At 56.3% G+C, this 17,563-nt stretch overlaps 1 protein-coding gene across 6 annotated transcripts in view; it reads right to left on the reverse strand.

Moving 5' to 3' along the window:
• Positions 1–264: 264 nt before the first annotated feature.
• The window catches only part of MYO9B (myosin IXB), a 136,908-nt gene continuing 119,609 nt past the window's right edge, over positions 265–17,563 (reverse strand). For 2 of the 6 annotated variants that reach the window (XM_007995676.3, XM_073016821.1), the window contains 18 exons: positions 16,058–16,124; positions 15,604–15,728; positions 13,210–13,343; positions 12,810–13,000; positions 11,604–11,702; positions 11,325–11,498; positions 10,806–10,847; positions 10,430–10,541; positions 7,789–7,862; positions 6,971–7,163; positions 6,747–6,875; positions 6,353–6,458; positions 5,893–6,024; positions 3,832–3,955; positions 3,161–3,208; positions 2,696–2,829; positions 1,784–1,911; positions 265–1,663 (listed from right to left, as the gene is read on the reverse strand). In XM_007995676.3, the coding sequence (XP_007993867.3) occupies positions 1,248–1,663; positions 1,784–1,911; positions 2,696–2,829; positions 3,161–3,208; positions 3,832–3,955; positions 5,893–6,024; positions 6,353–6,458; positions 6,747–6,875; positions 6,971–7,163; positions 7,789–7,862; positions 10,430–10,541; positions 10,806–10,847; positions 11,325–11,498; positions 11,604–11,702; positions 12,810–13,000; positions 13,210–13,343; positions 15,604–15,728; positions 16,058–16,124 (2,428 nt within the window). In that variant the 3' untranslated portion in view covers positions 265–1,247. Of the gene's footprint in view, positions 1,912–2,691; positions 2,830–3,160; positions 3,209–3,831; positions 3,956–5,892; positions 6,025–6,352; positions 6,459–6,746; positions 6,876–6,970; positions 7,164–7,788; positions 7,863–10,429; positions 10,542–10,805; positions 10,848–11,324; positions 11,499–11,603; positions 11,703–12,809; positions 13,001–13,209; positions 13,344–15,603; positions 15,729–16,057; positions 16,125–17,563 lie in introns of all 6 variants that reach the window. The other 4 variants (XM_073016825.1, XM_073016822.1, XM_073016823.1 and 1 more) reach the window with 4 other exon arrangements.

A 17,563-nucleotide genomic window follows, 5' to 3' on the forward strand; every position in this document is an offset into this window, starting at 1 on the left:
GGGTGGTGGCTGCAGCTGACATTTAAGCTCCAGAGGCTGGGCACTGAAACAGGGAGGCCAGAGAGGCTCCCAGGACAGCAGGTGCTCCTCGCCAAGTGAGGCTCTGCTGGGAGCTCCGTTTGCTGAAGGGTCAAGACAGATCTTTGAGGACAGTGTTCCACCATACCCTGCACCCTTCTTGGCTGAGGCCACAGGGCAGACCCCTACCCCCGGCCCTGCTCTTCCAAGCCCGATCCCACATGAGCAGGCATCCCAGGCACACACTTCTCAGGCACTTTTTATTTCACACCGTGCGGAGGGCCCTTTGTCCCAGATTTGTGGCCATGTGTCCAGGTGTCTGGGGGAGTGGGCCAAGCCTGAGAGAGGAGGGCCCTGCTCCAGAGATCCCCAGGTTGTCCCTGTTGACCTGTAGGGAGGTCTGACTTCAGGCATTGCCCTCCTGGTCCGTGAGCAGTCCTGAGTCACTGGCTCCTGTTCTGTCACACGGGGTGGGTAGTGCCAAGAGCAGCTAGCCTCCTGCAGCCCTTGGCGTCCGGAAGAGTGACAGCCACATTCAAGTCTCCCTGGCATGTGAGGTCTGTGGTGCCCCTGACTCATGTCCTGGCTCCAGCCAATAGCCTAGACCCCCACGGAAGGTTCCAGCACGTCCTCACATGCACATTGGCCAGGTGGCTGTCCCCCGGAGACACGTGTCAGAAGGGGCACGGGTCAGGTGGCCCAAGTGTCCAAAACTCTCATGGAGGGTCCCAGCCCACTGGCCACCCCAAGCCAACCATAGCAGGGGTCTGAGCCTCAGACACGCAGGGGCCTAGTGGCCTCCGTTCTGACAGCTCAAGTCCAGGTTATAAGGGAGACGGGCAGCGTTAATAGAAAACTTTGTACATACACATATAAAAAACCATTTGGTCTTCCATTAAGGCTGTTACAGTTTAAAGTTACGTAAACCACATACAAAGAAACAGTTAAACGTACAAAAGGGGAGTGGGGAGATGTGAGGCTGCAGGCGGAGATGTGGCGCTCCCTGCAGGTGCGTCGGTGATTTGGGGGCTGGGTGCGAGGGGGGCCCTGGCTCCAGCCGGCCTCTCCCTGCCTTGACTCTGCACTTGGGGCCGGTGCCCACCTCACGTCGCTCTTGAGCTTTTGATTCTGGATCCTTCTCTGAGGGCCGAACGCTAGCTCTGCAGCTCTGGCGCCCAGCTCCAGTGCAGGGGCCGTCTCGGACATGCAGACTTAGTCAGCTGTGGCCCTCAGCCATTGGCCTGGCCCGAGGCGGGGGGCAGGCAGTACTTTGGGGGGTCCGAGTACCTTCGCTTGGCCCCAGGTGGCTGGCCATCCTCTTCTAGGGGCTCCAGGGCACCCTGCGTTAGCAGGTGTACCTCGGGCGTGATGTACACGGAATGTACCTGGTCCGGGCGGCGGGCAGGTGGCTCCCGGCGCCGCACTGGGGCAGCCGCCTCCCGGGCACCCGGTGCCCAGCAAGGCAGGTGGGAGGGCAGGCCTGGTGGGAGCTTGATGTTGGCCGTGGGCATGATGGGGGTCCGCCGGGGGGTCTTCACTCTGACCGTTACGAAGGACGACGGCCTTCGTCGTGGAGGGGCAGCCACGGTGGGGAGGGGGCTCGGGGCGGGCGCGCCGGGGCAAGGGAGAGCAGGCGCAGGGGGCCCTTTTGAGAGACAGATGGCAGGGTTACTGCAGCTTCAGGGCCGGCAGTCGGAGGACCCTCGCCCTGGGGCCTGCTGGGATGGATGGGAAGGAGAAAAGCAGACGCTACCTTAATACTGACCTTCCGAGGCCCCCCGCCCGGCCCGCTCCTCCAGCAGGCTCTCGGTGCTGGCCGACGTCTCCGAGTCCAGGTTCTCCTCGTCTGAGCCCCTTGGGTCCAGCTCCGGCAGCCGATAGGTGATGTCCTCCCTGAAGGAAAAAGCGTCGTGGTGTCCAAAGCCACTCCACCAAAAGTGCCAGGCCAGTGTGGAACAGAGCAGGCTGTCCTGCTCCTAGATGTAACTCCATGTCCCCAACCTCCCCAAACCCTAAGCAAGAAGATTGCTTGAGCCCAGGAGTTTGAACCCAGCCTGGGAAACATAGGCAGACCCTGTTCTACAAAAAGTAAATAAATTAGGCAGGCGTGGTGATGTGCACCTGTGGTTCCAGCTACTGGGGAGGCTGAGGTGGGACCCTTGAGCCTAAGTGATTGCGGCTGCAGTGAACTGTGATTGCATCACTACAATCCAGCCTGGGTGACAGAGCAAGACCCTGTCTCAGAAATAAAGGCCGAGTATGGTGGCTCACACCTGTAATCCCAACACTTTGGGAGGCCAAGGTGGGGGATCACTTGAGGTCAGGAGTTCAAGACCAGCCTGGCCAATGTGCTGAAACCCTGTCTCTACTAAAAACACAAAATTAGCTGGGTGTGGCAGTGGGCACCTGTAGTCCCAGTTACTTGGAGGCTAAGGCAGAGAATCGCTTGAACCTGGGAGGCGGAGGTTGCAGTGAGCCGAGATCGCACCACTGCACTCCAGCTGGGTGACAAAGCGAGACTCCATTTCAAAAAAAAAAAAAAAAAAAAGTGTTGTTTGCCCAGTATCAGGGATGACAGGACCAAACCTGGCAAGGCCAAGCGGACCACCAGGGATGGAACCTGCGCTCCAGCTTGCCCTAAACATGAAGGACTGAGGGAGGGGACCGGGCCACTTGCTTCTCCTCCTTGATGGACTGGATCCGTTCAATGAGAATCTCTTTTTCCCGGTCCTCATCGCCACCGGCTGCCTCCTCCTCCAGCAGCACCTCCAGCTCCTCCCCCTGGCTGTCCCGGGCCTTGGGGCTCTTGTTCTGAAACAAAGAAGCAAGGGGTCTGACTGACTCCTCTGAGTGGGCGAGGTTAGTGCCAGAGGTGTGAGCAGATCCCAGGTTAGTTCTGATGTGGATGCGCTGGGCTCTTAGTGAGACTTCTCTAGGAATCCCACGGGACAGAGTGGTGGTCGTGTGGCCGATTAGTCGTCCTGAGCACAGAAGGTCAGCAGGCAAGGGGCCTCCCCAGCATGCACTTCTGGAAGGTTAGGACAGGCTCCGTCTATCCTACGAGGCGCCCAGGGCCCCAGGGAACTCTAGCATGCACCGCACAGGGAGACATGCACTGCGGGCCCACCGAACGCGTACATACCAGGACCCCCTCATAGGGAGACGAAAACCCCAGTTTGAGAGGCCATAGCTGGGAGAGAGATGAACACAGGGTGACCACATGGGCCAAGACAGACACAGGCATGAGCTGAGGCTACATCCAATGACCAGTACCAAGACAGGGGGTCCCTGGCCCCCACAGGAGCCCAGAGCCCGTTCCCCACTAACACACCCCTGCACTGTGGGGCTGATTCTTCTGCTCTGGGGACATTTCCCTGAGGCAGAGGGCCCAGGTCAGAGGGGACAAGGCTGGACTGATGACCTGAACCACCAGCAAGTGGGAAACTGGTCCCCCACCTGCCTCACCTAGAGGGACACAGTTGGAGTAAGGCTGAGCGAGGACCATCGTCTTTTGTTCAAGGCAGTAAGTCTGCCCCTGCCTGCACGGCCTGGTGGCCCCAGCCAGGCTGGTTATGGCCAAGGGTGTAGTAGGAGTGGGCGGGGAACTGGAAAGGGAGGCCCCGCCCGGCTACCCGAGACTACATCCACTACCCAGTCCCATCCTTGGCATGGGAGGTCCCGCCCACCCAAGGCCCCCTCCCACCAAGACCCCGCCCACCAACCTTCCCAGCAACAAAGCCACGCCAAAGGCCCTGCCCAGCACCAGACCCCGCCCACCAAAGAGGCCCCGCCCCCGCGATCACCGGTACTCACAGCATTTTGTCGCAGGAGCGAAAGCCTGCGGAAGGCGATGCTCTCTGCAGCCTCCAGTTGGCTGATCTCCTCCATCTTCACTTTGTATTTCCTCATCTGCTCCTTGATCAGCATCTCCACGCACCTACAGAGAAGGCCCACGGGAGGAAGTGACTCAGTTACCGCCCCGGAGACATTTGAGGTCCAGGAGTTGGTACCTGGGGGGCAGTGGCTGAGGCTCAGAGAGCAAGCAGTGCCTGGGACACGGCTGTGAAGGCTCCCATGCTGTGTGACCTTTGGCAGCTCACTCCACCTCTCTGAGCCTGAGTCTCCTGTCTCTGCACGCCTCCTTGTTTGAAGGAGGGTCAGAGTGAACTGAAGCCCCTAGTCACCAGCAGGGTGGGGATTATCCTGCCTCCCAGAGAAGTCCAAGCTGCTGGGCAGTTTGTCCCAGGGGCAGCAGGCAGATGGCCCCAGGGGCTCCAGACATGTGCTCTGACCCACAGTATGCCCACTTGGTGGTCAAGGCCAGCCTGGTGGTGTCAGTATCAGAGGGTCTCAGCCCGGAGTGGTCAGAACCAGAGGGACTCAGCCCGGAGTGGTCAGAACCAGAGGGACTCAGCCCGGAGTGGTCAGAACCAGAGGGACTCAGCCCGGAGTGGTCAGAACCAGAGGGACTCAGCCCGGAGTGGTCAGAACCAGAGGGACTCAGCCCGGAGTGGTCAGTACCAGAGGGACTCAGCCCGGAGTGGTCAGTACCAGAGGGACTCAGCCCGGAGTGGTCAGAACCAGAGGGACTCAGCTTGGAGTGGTCAGTACCAGAGGGACTCAGTTTGGGTGAGCTCTGTGGTGCGACCTGCAGGAGCTGCTGCTTATTCCTTATCCGGCCTTATCCTCCCATGACAGGATGCTTTGTAGCAGAGAGAGGAGTCCACTATCATTCGCCTATCATCCAGCCTTTGCTAAAAGTTCTGTTTTAGTACAATGGGGTGTGCTCATTAAAGCACATTCAGAAAGACACAACTGCTGGGACCACTGCCATCTGGATAGTTGCTTTTTTTTTTTTTTTTTTTGAGATGGAGTCTCGCTCTGTCATCCAGGCTGGAGTGCAGTGGCCGGATCTCAGCTCACTGCAACCTCCACCTCCTGGGTTCAAGCAGTGATCCTGCCTCAGCCTCCTAAGCAGCTGGGATTACAGGTGCCTGCCACCACACCTGTCTAGTTTATATATGTCATTTCTTAAAATTTTCTTTTTGAGACGGAGTCTCACTCTGTTGCCCAGCTGGAGTGCAGTGGTGCAATCTCGGCTCACTGTAGCCTCCGCCTCCTGGTAGCTGGCATTATAGGCACATGCCACCAGGCTCAGCTAATTTTTGTATTTTTTCTTCCTTTTTTTTGAGACGGAGTTTCGCTCTTGTTGCCCAGGCTGGAGTGCAATGGTGTGACCTCGGCTCACTGCAACCTCTGCCTCCTGGGTTCAAGTGATTCTCCTGCCTCAGCCTCTGAGGTAGCTGGGATTACAAGCATGCGCCACCACGCCTGGCTAATTTTGTATGTTTAATAGAGACGGGATTTCTCCATGTTGGTCAGGCTGGTCTCGAATTACTGACCTCAGGCGATCCGCCCATCTCCGCCTCCCAAAGTGCTGGATTACAGGCGTGAGTCAACTTGCCTAGCTTAAGTTTTGTATTTTTAATAGAGATGGGGTTTCACCGTGTTGGCCAGGCTGGTCTTGAACTCCTGGCCTCAAGGGATCCACCCACCTTGGCCTCCCAAAGTGCTGGGATTACAGGCGTGACCACCATGCCTGGCCTAATTTTTAAATTTTCTGTAGAGACAAAAATTTAAATTTTTATATTTAAATAAAAATTTAAAATTTCAGAATTTTTTGTAGGGTCTCACTATGTTGCCCAGGCTGGTCTCAAACTCTTGGCCTCAAGTGATCCTCTTGCCTTGGCCTCCCAAAGTAGCTGGGATTACAGGTGTGAACCGTTGCACTCGGCTCTGGACTTTTCTTAGACATTTATTTACACAGAGATGGATGGAGTTGTCGTGGGGTCCCGGGGCAGGGCGGGCACTCACGTGGTAATCTTGAGGACATCCTTCATGCTGGTCAGGGGGTCCGAGTTGTCAGGGCAGCGCAGGAGGCAGGGTGCAAAGATAATGGCCAGGGCCCCGGGCGACATGCGGTTGACATCCTCGAGCAGGGCCACCCTGCACAGTCACTGGCAGTTAGAGGACGGCTACGGCTGAGGGAGGGAGGTCCCAGGGAGCCCCGAGACTGAACTTCTGAGCCCTGGGGTGCCTGTTAGGAAAGCAGTGCCGCAGCCCAGCACCGCAAGATGCTTCTGCAGCACAGAGAGGTACCTCCACAGACCCGGGCGGCCCAGCAGCCTGGCCCCCTCCCAGAACCCACAACAGCGGTCTGCATCCTGGTTCGAAACCACCACAGAACGCCAGCTCGGGTCTCCCTGGGAAATGCTGCCTCGGGGGTTCCCAGGGCGACCCTAACCCCACAGAGGGCAGGTGGGGAGGCACTTGCTTGACGAGGTGGAAGATGAGTCTCTCCAGGGAGTTGTGGTTGGCTTCTGGAAGGTGCTCCAGGACGGCGTAGATGGCAGCCAGCTGCTCCTGCTTCTCCGGCAGCTCTGCAAGCAGTGGGGTTTGAGGGCGTCAGCTCCCAAGGGTCCCCAAGGTGCCTGTTGTCCCCACCAACACGACCTGAGATGCACGGGTGCCATCCACCCTGTGGTGCCCACGCAAGAATGGATGGCTACAGAGGTGTCCTGGCCCCACCCCAAACTGGGAACCCGGTTTGGCTGGGCCGACTGCTTCGGGCCTCAGTTTCTCAGCTTGTGGACCAGGTGGTCCTGCCTCCTGGGCTGGTTATAGCAAGCGCTGTACCCTGGCCATGGCCACCTGCGGGCGGGGCTCACCAACGGCTCGGAGGAAGTCGCCGTACTGTGCGAAGGTCATGAGGGGCTCAGGCAGCTCCCGCAGCCACTGCTTCAGCACCCCCGTGATGGCATGGATGGGGAAATTCTCCAGCTTGACTGCTGTGGGGTCTGTGGGGTGAGTGGGGTGGGACCGGTGAGCGGCACACTGGTGAGACGGCTGTGCCTAGGGCCTGGCACTGCGCCCACCTGCCCGCAGTGCCCACCTGTCTGCAGCGCCTGCCGGAGCTCCCGAGTGCGGTTGGCGGCGCCCGACTTTCGGTAGAGGCCCTCGGTGTACAGGCCGTGCATCTCCACGTGTTCCAGGAGCTTCTCCAGCACAATGGGCACTGAGGCCTTGTCACTGGTCAGGCTGTCCACGCACACACCGAAGTGGCCCGGCTCAGCGCCTGGCTCGCCCTGCAGTGCCGGGTGTCGGGGGGTCAGGTCTGGGCCTGGCTGTCTTCCTCTCCAGCTGTCTCTGGGGGCCTGTCCCTCCTGGTCCCGCACAAGGTCCTCGGGGCTTCCTCTGCTGTTCTGTCCCTCCCTGTCTCCTTCTGCATAGTTGTTGGGGGTGTGGGGCTGCAGAGGTCAAGGCCCGTGTGGCAGCCACTGGGCAGGGGCTTCCTTTGTAGGTTACCCAAGGCATGGGTGGTCCTTCGTGGGGAGAGAGCTATAACCTGGCCCCCACAGCCGCCTCACAGAAGTAGACCCTGACTCTTGTTGCACCCCTACCACCCAGGACCCCATCCTTATGCACAGAGTTGGGGGGCCTCCCTCTACATGGCTCAGGACTCTCTCGGGAGCAAGGATGAGCAGGGCTGGGGGAGCTGAGACACACACACAGGCCTGGGCCCTGCCTAGGGGCCTCAAGGGGTTTGGACAGAACCAGGGACAATGGTGTGTTCTGCAGAACCAGAGGCCACAGCTGCCCCCTGCTGGCTGCTCAATGCTTCGCTTGGCCCTCACATCAAGCACCACCTCCTGGTGCACCCGGCTCTGAGTGCAGGGTCATTCTAGAGAGTTTCAGGCCTCCTGCACTCACCTTCCTCCCGTAGGTGTAGGAGCAGTGGCTCTGAATCTTGTGCACACACTTCTTGTGGCAGGTCATCTTGCACACTAGGAGGTCACAGGGTGGGAGTCACAGAGGGTGCTGGGGGCCCCAGATTCCTGCAGCCGCCCACCCAGCTGGCCGGGGGCCGCTGACTGCCTTTTTTTTTTTTTTTGAGACGGAGTCTCTCGCTGTGTTGCCAGGCTGGAGTGCAGTGGCCGGATCTCAGCTCACTGCAAGCTCCGCCTCCCGGGTTTGCGCCATTCTCCAGCCTCAGCCTCCCGAGTAGCCGGGACCACAGGCGCCCGCCACCTCGCCCGGCTAGTGTTTTTTTTGTATTTTTTAGTAGAGACGGGGTTTCACTGTGTTAGCCAGGATGGTCTCGATCTCCTGACCTCATGATCCGCCCGTCTCGGCCTCCCAAAGTGCTGGGATTACAGGCTTGAGCCACCGCGCCCGGCCTTTTTTTTTTTTTTTGAGATGGAGTTTCACTCTTGTTGCTCAGGCTGGAGTGCAATGGCGCAATCTTGGCTCAGGGCAACCTCTGCCTCCCGGGTTCAAGTTATTCTCCTGCCTCAGCCTCCCAAGTAGCTGGGATTACAGGCATGCGCCACCACGCCCGGCTAATTTTGTATTCTTAGTAGGGACAGGGTTTCTCCATGTTGGTCAGGCTGGTCTTGAACTCCCAACCTCAGGTGACCCGCCCACCTTGGACTCCCAAAGTGTTGGGATTATAGGCGTGAGTCACCACACCTGGCCTGGATTGCCTTCTTTTTGGTTTCCTTTTTTTCGTTTTGAGACAGGGTCTCACTCTGTCACCCAAGCTAGAGTGCAGTGGTGCTGTGATAGCTCACTGGAGCCTTGACCTCCCAGGCCCAGGTGATCCTCCCAAGTAGCTGAGACTACAGGCGTGCATGCCTGGCTAATTTCTGTGTTTTTTTGTTTAGATGGGGTCTTGCCATGTTGCCCAGGTTGGTTTAGAACTCCTGAGCTCAAGCGACCCTCTCTCCCCGGCCTCCCAAACTGCTGGGATTACAGGTATGAGACACTGTGCCTGGCCTGCCGACTTCTTTTTTTTTTTGAGACGGAGTCTCGCTCTGTCGCCCGAGCTGGCTGGAGTGCAGTGGCCGGATCTCAGCTCACTGCAAGCTCCGCCTCCCGGGTTTACACCATTCTCCTGCCTCAGCCTCCTGAGTAGCTGGGACTACAGGCGCCCGCCAACTCACCCGGCTAGTTTTTTGTATTTTTTAGTAGAGACGGGGTTTCACCGTGTTAGCCAGGATGGTCTCGATCTCCTGACCTCGTGATCCACCCGTCTCGGCCTCCCAAAGTGCTGGGATTACAGGCTTGAGCCACTGCGCCCGGCCTGGCCTGCCGACTTCTAAACCCCCACTGTAGGCACCTGTGCCCTGACTCCTGAGAGAGGAGGCCGTGTGGGCAGGCTTCATAGCTCAAGGTGGCCATTCGTGGCCTCAGACCCAGTCTGGCTAGTGGAACCACGAGCAGGTGTTTGTGGAGACCTGTGACATCCTTGCCCCAAGGCCTCAGGGCCAACTCCTGGCAGAACTAAAGGTCTGAAAGTCCTGCCAGGAGGTGGCTTTGGGAACTTGGGATGAGGATGTCATGGGGCAAAGACAATGCTACTTTTCCTTCTTCCAACCACACTGAATCCCAGGCCAACCAGCTGACGTCTTGGGAGAGGGTACACTGGTTACGCTAAAGAAGAGAGTGTCTGGCACCCAGCAAGGATGGAATCAGGTGAGGCGACGGGCCTGGGTCCCGCATCTGTGTCTCAGGACCATGACCACTGACTGTTGGACAGATGTGGGGTGGTGGGGCTGCTTTCTGGGCTGAAAAGACCCTGGCCCGACTGGTTCTGGCAGAAACACACATACGGGAGAGGCCCTCTTGGCCCTGCTGGGCCTCGGTCCTGGCTTGGCCACCTCAAAGCTGTGTGACCATGGATCGGCTGGGTCATTCCTGGGCCCTGTCTGTCTCTTAGGGTCCCCTGGGGCTGAGTCTGGCCTACAGGGGAGGGACCATGAGGAGCCTGGGGAAGGAGAGGCCAATGGTTCAGGCGGTGGAGCAGCGTATACACAGACAGAGAGGCAGGGCCCAGGAGGAGAGGAGGCTGCAGATGGGGGTGGGCGCTGGGTACTGGGGGCCTCAGGGCCAGCTGAGAATTGGGCTCTGCCCCTTGGGTGATGGTGGACAGTTTGAGGGGGTGGGATATGGCTGGGGCAATGGTCCAGAAAGATCTGACCTGGTGGCTGGGATGGGGTGAAGACCCTTTTTTTGGTTTTTGAGACTGAGTCTTGCTCTATTGCCCAGGTTAGAGTGCAGTGGCATGATCCTGGCTCACTGCAACCTTTGCCTCCCAGGTTCAAGTGATTCTCCTGCCTCAGCCTCCTGAGTATCTGGGATTATAGGCGCCCACCACCATGCCCAGATAATTTTCGTATTTTTAGTAGAGATGAGGTTTCACCATCCTGACCTCGCCTTTCCCCTGCCTTGGCCTCCCAAAGTGCTGGGACTACAGGTGTGAGCCATTCTGCCTGGCCCTGAAGCCCTCTTGAGCAGTGAGGGATGGTGGGGGACGTGGAGGGGTTTGGGGCCTGGGTGGGGAGCCACTCACCGCTGCAGAGCAGGGCCTTGTCCATGAGCCAGATATAGGAGAGGCACTGCTCGCACGACTGCGGGATGCTAACCTGGTAGCTGGCGAACACGTGCCCGTTGTGCTCCTGGACCTGTGAGGCCAGAGAAGGGCGCTGGGCGGGGGAAGGGGAAGGCAGCCCTCCCCAGCCACTGGTGGATGATGGCCCACGGGATCTCAGGGGTGGGTCTGCTTATTCAAGACTACGGCTCTGTATGTGCTGGGGAGAAAACACACACGTATCCACGCACACATACGCGTGCACACGGGCCCATGCATACACTGACACTGACACACACGTGCACGCTCCTGCCAACGTTCGCCTGCTGGGACTCTCATTCACGTGCAGCCTACTCACAGCGCGCTCCTGCTTCCGCTTCTTCTTCTGAGCTTTGCTCTGCTGTGAGGAACACAAGGAGGAGGTCGGCGGGGGCCCCTGGGAAGTGACCCAACCCACCCCTGGCACCCCATAACCCAGGCATCTGGGTACCCTGAACCCTCCCTCACCTGGAGTGGCATCATTGTCCCTAACACCCCCCATTCAGACACCCCACGCCCAGAAGTGAGGCCCTGTTGGGGAGGGTGCAGGGCTCCCCACCAGGAGGTAGGCATGGCACAAATGGGTGTGGTATGTAATCATGGCAAGCGATGGGTAGGCATAGCATGTTGCATGTCATAGGCGTGGCATGGGTGGGGGTGGCATGTCAGGTGGGTGTGGCATAAGTGATCATGGCAAGGCACAGGTAAGCACGGTGTAAGGTGGCATGGCATGGTGGGCGTGGTATGGGCAGGGCATGGTGGGCGTGGCATGTCAGGTGGGCTTGGTGTAAGTGATCATGGCAAGGCATGGGTGGACGCGGCATGCTGGGCTGCCCACCTTCACTGGCTCGAAGTCATTCTTGGTGTAGCCACGGGTGAACTCATCTAGCAGTGACTGGAAGAGGTTGAGGACCAGGTTGGTGTCCTTCTCGCCGCGCTCCGTGGCCAGGTTGCTGACGACGATCTGGTAGTTCTCCATCAGATCCTTGTAGCCCACGTGGATCTTCCCGTTCTGTGGGAATGTTAGGCGTCACCCTGCAGGCCCGGGCAAGGGGCGGATGGGAATGACGGGTCTGAGCAGGGTATGGGAAAGGCTGAAGGCCGGGCCGCCACATACCGGGACAGAGTACATCGTTTTGATGTTGCTCCTGAACTTCTCGGTGGCTTCGATAAACAAGCTCTCGATGGGCGTCTTCTGGGAACGGAGGTCATTTATCTGGAAGGGGAGAGGAGCTGACCCCGCGTGCCTCAGGCCTGGGGACCTGTGTACCTGAGGAGGTGCCCAACGGGTCACTTGTATCCTCTCTTAAGTTATCCCCTAGGCTCTTGGGATAAAATCCAGTCCCTCTGGCCAAGCCTGGTCTCTCATCTCAGAGTTATAAATGTCAGAGTTATAAAGCCACTGACATTCAGGGCAGGACTACTCTCCACAGTGGGGCCTGCCCTGTGCGCCACAGCAGGTTAAGCAGCATCCCTGGCCTCCACCCACCAGACGCCAACAGCGCCCTCCCTCCAGGTTGTGATAACCCCAATGTCCCCAGACACTGCCAGTGTTCCCTGGAGGACAGAATCCCCCCTAGATGAGAGCTACAGGTCAGTTCAGGGCCTTCCTGCTGCCCCACACAGGGGCTCAACACCCAGCCATACCTTAGGACAGGGATGCCTGGAATGGTCTGGTCATTTCAAGATGCCTCTACTCCTAGCAGGGTTTCCTGATCCTTCTGTGTCCCCATCGACCCCCTGTGGCCGCTGTGCAGCTCCCAAATGTAGCTCTATCTGCTGCAGGATTGCCCAACCCCCACCCCCATGGGGTATAACCCTCCTGGAGGCAGCCACTGCTTGCTCGCCTCCACTTCTGTTGCACACAGTGCTTCATCAATCTTTGCTTTGAGACCAAATATGCATTATTATTATTTTTTGAGCCAGGGTCTTGCTCTGTCACCCAGGCTGGAGTGCAGTGCTGCGATCATGGCTCGTGGTGCCTCAACCTCTTGGGCTCAAGCGATCTTCCTGCCTCAGCCCCCCAGGAGCTGGGACTACAGGTGTGTACCACCACACCAGCTAAAATCTAAACCTTTTGTAGAGATGGGGTCTTTCTGTTGCCCAGGCTGGTTTTGAACTGCTGGGCCCAAGTGATTCTTCTGCCTCAGCCTCCCAGGGTGCTGGGATGACAAACATGAACCACTGTCCCCGGCCTGAGCCTGCATGTTGTATTCTTGACCTGCTAAGCCCTGTGGTGTGTGTTTCAGAAAGCACTGCCTGGCTGTGATGGTTCCCCTGCGGACCGGGCCTCATGCCCCTGGCTCTCCCCTAGTGGTCCCACCTTGTTGAGCAGGAACTCGTCCAGGTACTTGAGCTCATTGGCGTTGGTGATCTGGCGGAATACCGATTCCCGCCACTTCTCTGACACCGTGATCTTCCCAATCTTGACGTTTCGGTTCTTCTTCCCTTTGCCTCCTGGCTCCTTGGTGCGCTTCTCACCTGCGGCGTGGCGGTGCTGGTGTCCGGAGGGGGCTGAGGATGGGACAGGAAGCAGCTGGTGAGGGTGGGTTTGGGGGAAGGATGCAGAGGACCTCCTACAGCATGCCTTTATCCAGGGCCAGAAACCCCTGGCTTTGTGCCCAGGGCTTGGCCCACAGCCAACTCAAGGCCCCATTTGGGGACAATGAATGTCCCCAGGGACACTGGTGGCTCTGCTGTCCCTGAGGCTGCAGGTGACCAACCTTCCAGGCCCTTCTTCATGGTGGCAGTTTCCAGCACCACGTGCCCGGACACAGCATTCTCCAACTCCTCCACACCCTCCAGGCTGTATTTTTTATCCTTGGTTTTATGCAGAAAAAGTCTCTTAAACGTGGATCTGCAAGAGAAAGTACGTGGCTTAAGTCTGAAATGAGAATGGATGTGAGGCCCAGCCTCCCTGTGACTGGACACATGGCAAATGCTCTATCATTGCCTGACTCAAAAAAGGATCTGGCCTGACGTGGTGGCTCATGCCTCTAATCCCAGCACTTTGGGAGATCGAGGCATGTGGATCAACTGAGGTCGGGAACACGAGACCAGCCTGGCCAACATGGCAAAACCCTGTCTCTATTAAAAATAAAAAAAATTAGCCGGGCGTGATGGGTTCCTGTAGTCCCAGTTATTTGGGGAGGTTGAGGCAGGAGAATTGCTTGAACCCAGGAGGCGGAGGTTGCAGGTTGCAATGAGCTGAGATCGCACCATTGCACTCCAGCCTGGGTGACAGAGTGAGACTCTGTCTCAAAAAAAAAAAAAAAAAAAGGCTGGGCGCGGTGGCTCAAGCCTGTAATCCCAGCACTTTGGGAGGCCGAGACGGGCGGATCACGAGGTCAGGAGATCGAGACCATTCTGGCTAACACGGTGAAACCCCGTCTCTACTAAAAAAAAATACAAAAAACTAGCCGAGTGAGGTGGCAGGCGCCTGTAGTCCCAGCTACTCAGGAAGCTGAGGCAGGAGAATAGTGTAAACCCGGGAGGCGGAGCTTGCAGTGAGCTGAGATCCGGCCACTGCACTCCAGCCTGGGCGACAGAGCTAGACTCCGTCTCAAAAAAACAAAAAAAAAAAAACAAAAACGGATTTGGCTAGGTATGGTGGCTCACGCCTGTGTAATCTGAACACTTTGGCAGGCTGAGGTGGGTGGATCAGCTAAGCCCAGGAGTTTGAGACCAGGCTGGGCAATATAGCGAAAGCCCTTCTGTATCAAAAGTACAAAAAAAAAAAAAAAAAAAAAAAATTAGCCGGGCGTGGTGGTGCACACCTGTAATCCCAGTTACTTCGGAGGCTGAGGCAGGAGAATCGCTTGAGTCTGAGAGGTGGAGGTTGCAGTGAGCCGAGATCATGTCACTGCACTCCAGACTGCCAGACTGGGCAACACAGAGAGATTGTGTCTCCAAAAAAAAAAAAAAAAAAGATCACCTTATAAAGAGCAATAGCTCTTTCTTTGTACTGGCAGGGGAATTACGTGAAGAAAGAAGAATACCAAAGAGAAGCCACAGGGGAACTCCATTTTCTTTTCTTTTTTGTTCCAGTTGGGGTGTCACTCTGTCACACAGTCTGGAGTGCAGTGGTGTGATCGTAACTCACTACAGCCTCAAACTCCTGGCCTCATGAGTACGATCCTCCCACTTCAGCCTCCTGAGTTGTTGGGATTATAGGTACGAGCCATGCACCTAGCTCATTATCTTTTAAGTCAGAAAAAGTTTTTTTAGAGACAGAGTCTCATTCTCTTGCTCAGGCTGGAGTGCAGTGGTATGATCACAGTTCACTGCAGCCTTGAACTCTTGGCCTCAAGGGATCCTCCTGTTTCAGCCTCCTGAGTAGCTGGGACTACAGGCATGCACCGTCCTGCCTGGCTATGGTTTGAAATTTTTTTTATAGAGACAAAGCTTTGCCACGCTGCCCAGCTGGTCTTGAACTCCTGGCTTCAAGTGATCATCCCACCTTGGCCTCCCAAAGTGTTGGGATTACAGGCATGACCCATGGCATCCATCCAGCCATGTGTCCTTTTAAGGCATAGAAGACAGAAGACAGACACAGAGGGGAAGGCCAAGTGCTGATAGAGACAAAGATTAGAGTAATGTAGCCATAAGTCAAGGAACACCTGGAGCCCCCAAAAACCAGAAGAGGCGGGAAGGATTCTGCCCTAGAGGCCTTTTTTTTTTTTTTTTTTTGAGATGGAGTCTTCCTCCGACACCCAGGCTGGAGTGCAGTGGTGTGATCTTGGCTCACTGCAACCTCCACCTCCCGAGTTCAAGCGATTCTCCTGCCTCAGCCTTCTGAGTGGCTGGGATTATAGGTGCGTGCAATCATGCCCAACTAATTTTTGTATTTTTAGTAGAGATGGGGTTTCACCATGTTGGCCTGGCTGGTCTCCAACTCCTGACCTCAAGTGATCCATCCATCTCGGCCTCTCAAACTGCTGGGATTACAGGCGTGAGCCACCACGCCTGGCTGCCTCATGCAGTTTCTACTGAGCAAATGCCTTCGCGAACGTGCTTTGTAAATATGATTGGTTTAGGAGGCCACAATGCTGTGAGGCCCTGGCAGGGACCCCGGGCATGCTCTGGTGGCCTGAGTTTCCCCCAAGCCCTATACTTACTTAGAGTCGACCTGAGAGCCCGGGGACAGCCCTGCGTCTGGGATGGAGGATGCGTCACCTGACTTCTTCTTCTGGACAGCCGGCTTCTTCGTGCTTCGCTCTCCGTCTGTGGTTTCTGCTGCAGGCTGCAAGATGGTACAGGGAGGGGCTGCTAAGGAAAGGCTGGCAGGCCTGTACTACTAGATGGTGAAGCCCCTGCAGGCATTTACACTCCATCCACCGACCTCACTTCCCGCTTTTTTTTTTTTTTTCTTTGAGATGGAGTCTCACTCTGTTGCCCAGGCTGGAGTGCAGTGGCTTGGTCTCAGCTCACTACAACCTCCCCTCTGCCATCGGGTTCAAGCAATTCTCTTGCCTCAGCCTCCAGAGTAGCTGGGGTTACAGGCACGCGCCACCACACCTGGCTATTTTTTGTATTTTTAGTAGAGATGGGATTTCGCCATGTTGTTGTTACCTGAGCCTTGGCCGGGGATGGGAGGAGCTTGGAGACATCGCTCGTGGAGAAGGAGATGCGCCTCTCCCTGCGAGATCACAGAAACATGGCTTTTACTGACTAGAGCGAGTCAGTGGCATTCTCTTGTCTCAGTGGTTCTTAGGTTCTCACTTGGGCAGTTGTGACCCTGCCAGGGGACACTTGGCAATGTCTAGAGAGTTTTGGTTGTCACCACTGAGGTGGGGGGAAAGGAGTGGTTGGGTACTTCTGGCATCTGGTGAGTAGAGGGCAGGGATGCTACTCACTACCCTACAGAGAATGGTCTCCACTCCAGAGTGGTCCAGCCCCAGATGTTGAGTGTGAAGGGTAGGAAACCTTGCCTTAGCCCAAGAGAGCCTGTCTGCCTGCCTGCCTATCTATCTATCCATCCATCCATCCATCCATCCTTCTACTCATTGTCTATCTATCCATCCATCCATTCTTCTACTAATTGTCTATCTAATCTATCCATCCATCCATCCTTCTACTCATTGTCTATCTATCCATCCATCCTTCTACTAATTATCTATCCATCCATCCTTCTACTCATTGTCTCTACCTTCCACTCATCCATCCTTTTTATCTGTCTTCCATCTATCTCTTCATCTATCATCTCTACCTATCTTTATTTTATTTTTATTTTTTTAGATGGAGTTTTGCTCTTGTTTGCTCAGGTTGGAGTGCAATGGCGTCATCTCGGCTCACTGCAACCTCCGCCTCCCAGGTTCAAGTGATTCTCCTGCCTCAGCCTCGCGAGTAGCTGGGATTACAGGCATGCACCAACACATCCGGCTAATTTTTGTAATTTTAGTAGAGACGGGGTTTTGCCATGTTGGCCAGGCTGGTCTCAAACTCCTGACCTCAGGTGATCCATCCGGCTCGGCCTGGGATTCTAGGTGTGAGCCACCGCGCCCGGCTCTATCTATCTTCTACCCATCCATTCCTCCATCATCTCTATCTTCCATCCATAATGTCTACTTATCTTCTCTCCATCCCTCCATCCATCAGCTCTCTATCTTCCAGCCATCTACCCATCCTTCTGTCTGTCCATCCATCCATCCATCATCTCTACCTATCTTCTGTCCCTCCATTCATTGTGTCTACTTATCTTCCTTCCATCCATCTATCATTGGCATCTATCTTCCTTCCATCCATAATCTCTACCCATCTTTTTTTTTTTTTTCCAGATGGAGTCTCATCTCCGTCACATAGGTTGGAGTGCAGTGGCTTGATCTCAGCTCACTGCAACCTCCGCTTCCCAGGTTTAAGCGATTCTCCTGTCTCAGCCTCCAGAGTAGCTGGGATTACAGGCATCTGCCACCACGCCCAGCTAATTTTTGTATTTTTAGTAGAGACAGGGTTTCACCATGGTGGCCAGGCTGGTCTCGAACTCCTCTCAAACTCTCAGCCTCCCACAGTGCTGGGATTACAGGTGTGAGCCATCGTGCCCAGCCTATTCTCTACCCATCTTCTTTTTTTTTTTTTTTT

Source organism: Chlorocebus sabaeus, chromosome 6, assembly GCF_047675955.1.
Source record: "Chlorocebus sabaeus isolate Y175 chromosome 6, mChlSab1.0.hap1, whole genome shotgun sequence".
NCBI lineage: Eukaryota > Metazoa > Chordata > Mammalia > Primates > Cercopithecidae > Chlorocebus > Chlorocebus sabaeus.